Source organism: Fibroporia radiculosa (assembly GCF_000313525.1).
Source record: "Fibroporia radiculosa TFFH 294 genomic supercontigs, scaffold11742, whole genome shotgun sequence".
NCBI classification, from domain to species: Eukaryota; Fungi; Basidiomycota; class Agaricomycetes; order Polyporales; family Fibroporiaceae; genus Fibroporia; species Fibroporia radiculosa.
The window spans coordinates 10,369-15,667 of NW_012132972.1; the positions used below are offsets into that span (position 1 = coordinate 10,369).

Consider the following 5,299-nt stretch of genomic DNA (forward strand, 5'->3'; position numbering starts at 1 on the left):
ATTCGTCTAAAGAATGGAATAGTCGAGGGCAGCGTCGCACCAGGATTGACACACTCCGGAGGCAAACGGCTGCATGAGCTCGGCGAGGGCTCAAACGCATGTCCTCAACGGCGAAAAGAGCGCCGTTTGGAATTGATTTTTGCGGCGTCGGCGACGCAAGAGACGAAAATATGGGTCAGCACTTCTCTAGGTAGAACTACGACCGGGGATAACATGTTTATCATCGATCGCATTTACATTTAAGCATGAAATGTCTCACGTCTTCGAGCATAAGGAGCTGTCTCCGGTTTGCTACAGGAAGATCTTGATACTTGTCTGGTCTTGTTACATCTTCCATACACCGATCATCAAGGAGTTCGTAGTAAACCTTTTGCCTCCACTTCTTCACTTTTAGTGTGGACACCAGCTCAGAATGACTGTTTCTCTCAGGGAGTACTCGACGTGACATATAATGATCACCGAACAGATATTAAAGGGCACGGCTTTGAGATGTTCCAGCGTTCGAATCACAATTTCGAGCCATAAAGATAGGTATACTGACCTACAATCTTCACCCAGCACGCGGATGTTGCTGGCGGCATTTAAAAAACGAGACAGGACTCGGTCAGCGCCACGGTAGTTAACCCAAACGTGGGAGACAATAATCACAAACTTCAGACCGCGAACTACCTATCATATAATGACATCTATTTTCCAGAATTGATAAAAAGTTGGATATAAGGACTGACCAACGACGTTTTCAGTATGAGTTTATGAAATCATGGTGCTGCAGAAGTATCCACGACGAGAGTGTCTGCTTGACGATGCCTGACGGTGACGGATCCGCAACGATAGCTACAGCCTCCACGCATTCTAATTGTGCATTGAAAGATGGACGGATAATGAATACAAATATAATAGAATGCACATCCTTGGAATTTGCTTACCAGTGAAAGTTTCCCCCCTCGCGTCCACGCTTGAGTCAGCAGTTAAGTTAGATGACAATCTACCGTGCAATATAAATGCAGATATTGAGATGTTAGAGGGAATCAGATGCTCGGGGGGACTGCTTGGACATTATGGGAAGAAACAAACATTCGAGGATACGGTACAAGAAGCTTCCGTAGCACATCTTTCAATCGAGATTCGTCCAACTTTGCATATACGCGGTCTCGTGATTGATGCGACCTGCCATCTTGGGACAGGCGCCCGCCTCTTCACGTTCTAAAAAGGGACTAGCGAGCAGCATGGTTCTTATAGCGAAACGTTCTTCTCCCACCCCCGCCACCAGGACGCCCGGCTTATGCACCTCGACTCTACAATGGCTATGGCTCTCCAGCGTATAAAAGCGCCCCTGATTTCTCCCATGGATCTCGTTTCGCGTTACCCTTCACTCTCTCGAAGTTGCACCCTTGAAGATGTTCAACGAGTTCTCCTTCCTCCACTTGGACAACTGTTTCGATGCTCTCAGTCTTAACAATCTTCAATCTCCACCCAGCCATTATTCGTCCCATGCAGATGGACCGTGTGTCCCTTCAATTGCCCGTAATCACTCAAGCATACATGAAAGCCTCCCTCTGCTACCTAGCGAGGATTTTGCTTCTGTGGAGAACCTCGATGGTGCCGAAGGCACTCTGTATGAATCAGATCTCGTCAGTGCTGCGAATGTTCTCACAATGCGGTCACGGGAGAATAGTTTGTAAGTTCTATTTATGTGAAACATTATCTATCAAACAGTTGGATCTGAATCAACTGTGTTATACAGGCATCTTGACTTAGGTGTACACGGTTACATCCTCGACTTTAGTTCATACGTGGCTCTCGACCCTGGCGTTGAGAATGTGGTCGACTGCGACTCCCCTTTTCCTGTCTTAAACGATCCACTGGGTCTAGACGGATTCCTGACACCAGAGAATACTATACCAATCACCTACGCTCCGGTTCTCCCTTGCAAGGAGTTGCCTGCCCCATTCTCATGTAGCATAATCCCTGGTGCTTATGCACAAGCTCCAGCTCGACAGATCATCAATGATACCTCTACACCAGTGCGACGATCTCCGGCACGCGTTAGCCCGTACTCTTCTCCATTCTCCTCTACTCCCTCTCTATCGAAACTTCCTACGTCCATTTCCACACGGCGCCTTCGAAATAGTCAAATTCGCTTATCGGACTCAGACTTTATGATAGCACTGGCCGTAGCTGTCGACGCCCTGGTCTGTCCGGTTCCTAGTTGCGGGTATGCACCGTCAGATGGCCACAGGGGCGACCTCAAGCGACATTTAAACATACACCGAGCACCAACTAGTCGAGAGGAATGGATGTGCTGTGGCTTACCTGTTCCGCCGGACCGTGCTTGCGGGAAGGACCTTCACGACGTCTACGAATACAAAGGACTCCTGATGGCGGGGGGATGTCAACACTACTTCAGCAGGAAGGATGCACTCGTGCGTCATCTGAAAACGAGGAAGGGCCGATGTCGGGGGGATATCAGGTTAGCTGAAAGGCTAAGCCAACTTTGATGGCGTATCATTTATTTGCAATTTGCAGTGAATTGTTCTGTAGCTCTTGATGGGCATTTATATTGATAAACCTCCTTTGAGTGAACAGACGCTTCCAATCGTCACTACCTGATGCTGCCTACTTCTTTACGCCAGCATCTTTCATTATTTATATTCAGCCACCAACTTGCAAAGAGCTACCGATCCTTTCTTACTTTCTTGTATTTGTGTATTGCTGTTTACTTCAGATGTTGCCCCTAGCTTTCCTAGTGCTCATTATATGCACTTTTCCTCCAGATGCTCGTCGACCTTGAGCATCGAGTCCAAGGAACAGTCGAGTGCATTTTGTCGAATGCATGGAATTGCGCATGACTGTAACTCCTATGCAAATTGAATTGATGATCCCACGAGTTCTCATAACCTTCTCGTTTCGTATAAGACAGACACTATCCATTGCATTTTGGTCACCCCCGCTACTAAGTTGATCAGTCCCTCCATCTATCTTTGTGCGATGTCAGCCGTCCACGGGTTGGACACCTTGTAGGATCGCTTCATGTTAGGTGCACTGCGAGTTGACTTATAGAGTCGCTGTTACCTGACTGCGCGATCTCACAATCTCCCAGATCACACATCTCTCATTTGTGCAATCGCAACGTGAATGTCTTCCGAGAATTTTGCCATTCCAGACATAGTATTTGTATCCGGACACACTCGTAGATACAGATACTACAATTTCAAAGGGCAACACGACGTAGCCAGATTCAAGTCGGCGCGCAATCTGGGGGACGCTGCGGGAGAAGCCGCGAGATCTTAAATCCTTGTGGGGTCCTCCTTGCAACCCTGCCAGTAGTAGGTAGTCGAGGGCCATGTGGGCAGAATTTTCACTCCAACCCTTGGAGAATGTGAAATGAGACTGAACTAAATATGAATTCGGGGGGGTCAGCGAGTGAGAACGAGCATGGGGCAAAAACGAAGGTTGAGCAGACGAAGGCTAGCGCTAAAAGGTATCATCGCGCTTGAAATTCCAGAATAGTCTGGCAGGACTTCGGGCCTTCAGCTTCAGTGGCGATAGCCGAAGCTGTTTGAGAAAATTGAAAAGACGTAGGCACTTGTGAGTGAACAATGTCACCGATCAAGAATTTTCGTACAGCGACTCCAATTGGCAGCAGGGAGACGACGGCCGTTTTAGGACAGGCGCTGGCCTCTTCACGATCCAAAAAAGGACTAGCGAGCAGCATGGTTCTTATAGCGAAACGTTCTTCTCCCACCCCCCGCCATCCTGAACGCCCGGCTCTGCGCATTCGTACCACAAGGACTCCGCTTCCGCAGCCTATAAAAGCATCCTTGTTTTCTGTCATGAACATTCTTTATCCGCATCCGCCGCCCTCGTCTCCCCTCGCCCGCCATGATCCACAACGCCGACCTCGTAGCAGCCGACTGCTCGCCGAACAACAAATTTGAGATACCCTTGGTCCGTGATTCGGAACCTTCTCCTGCGCAGCCTCTTTCCAAGGAAGACCACTACATCATCACCGCCGCCCCCCCTATTCGACGCGATTACACATTGCGTCTTGGCCTTCACTCTGACCGGCGGGATGAGTATGGAGGCCGTCTCGAGTCTATAGAGAGTCATGCTACCGAACAATGCTTGACTCATACGCCCAGTAATGCCTTGTGAGTGTCTATCTAGCTGCTTCATGCGTTACTGGAAGCTGAATGCATTCACTTAGGCAGCTCGACCTGGGCCTTGGCACGCACTCGTACATTGAGCGCAAGACGCAAGTTGACATAAATTCTACGATTTCACTTGGCTCGCCCGCACAAGTAGTTGTCACTTCTTTTGTGCCTCTCGAGGCCCTGGATGAGTTGAACGTGCTCGTGAATCTGGAACCGCCCCCTCCTCATATCGCAACGCTTGCGCCTCTTTTACAACCTGCACGTCTTCCCTCTGTCCCATCTTCGCCATGTCTCTCGAACATCGATGCAATCGTCTAGAACAACTAGGCTATTTCAATTCCTCCTCTGGGACTACCTTTCCCCTTCCGCCTCTGATCTTAGACGTCTTTTCTCCATAACATTGCATATCACCCATGGTACCCTTTACGCAGCTGGATGCAAGGAATCTAATGATGGTCAATGGATGAAATCTTCGCGCATATAGTCGCAGCTTTCAGCAAGGCTGGTGGCGTTAATCACGAGAGATACCTCATCGTATACGCCGGATCTATGGTGATGTCGGTCTAGCGCCCTCGGTGACTCGGCTATCTGCCGCGGAACGGATTCCTCATCTAGTAGTGAAAGAGATGGTGGGCTAGTGAACAGGAAAGCAAGGAGGCGCGGGTCAGGATTGTAATCTCGAGGCGGTCTGTAAGTTACGTAATGTAAGGAAAGTGACCTCACCTGCAATCGATTGTATACGCGCTTGACTGGTGTGTTGTGTGGCATACGGCATTGTGCTTTCAAAGGCCGTGACGAGGGCTAATGTGCAAGAGCAACGCCACGGGACCCTGCGGCCCACGGTGCGTGTATTGTTCCGAGATCCTGCAGTTACCGTGCCGCTCGCTCTCAAGTTATCCGTGTTCAGAGGCTCTCCGTGATCCACACCGTCCGTCGTATAAAATGGCCTACATGCCGCTGCCTGGGCTGCATCTCTCACCTCTTCGCCTTCGTTCCCTTGCGGAAATGTCACTATTTCCTGCCTTCCCACATCTGTGCATGCGCATTCATCCTCCTCCCGTCCGATGCTGCTCCGTGCTGCCGAGGTGCGTTGCAAGCTAATCCATACTCGGAGTCGGTGCTCGAAATCGCTCACTTCACGATCT

At 49.6% G+C, this 5,299-nt stretch overlaps 2 protein-coding genes across 2 annotated transcripts; both read left to right on the forward strand.

The window, feature by feature from the left end:
- Nucleotides 1-1,397: 1,397 nt before the first annotated feature.
- Nucleotides 1,398-2,498, forward strand: FIBRA_09164 (uncharacterized protein; the record flags this gene model as incomplete). The annotated part of the gene is made up of 2 exons (XM_012321489.1): nt 1,398-1,678; nt 1,745-2,498. The coding sequence occupies 2 exons, from the start codon at nt 1,398-1,400 to the stop codon at nt 2,496-2,498; spliced, it is 1,035 nt and encodes a 344-aa protein (XP_012176879.1).
- Nucleotides 2,499-3,882: 1,384 nt separating this feature from the next.
- On the forward strand, nt 3,883-4,472 carry FIBRA_09165 (uncharacterized protein; the record flags this gene model as incomplete). The annotated part of the gene is made up of 2 exons (XM_012321490.1): nt 3,883-4,151; nt 4,208-4,472. 2 exons carry the CDS (start codon nt 3,883-3,885, stop codon nt 4,470-4,472), a joined length of 534 nt encoding a protein of 177 aa, XP_012176880.1.
- Nucleotides 4,473-5,299: the final 827 nt, after the last annotated feature.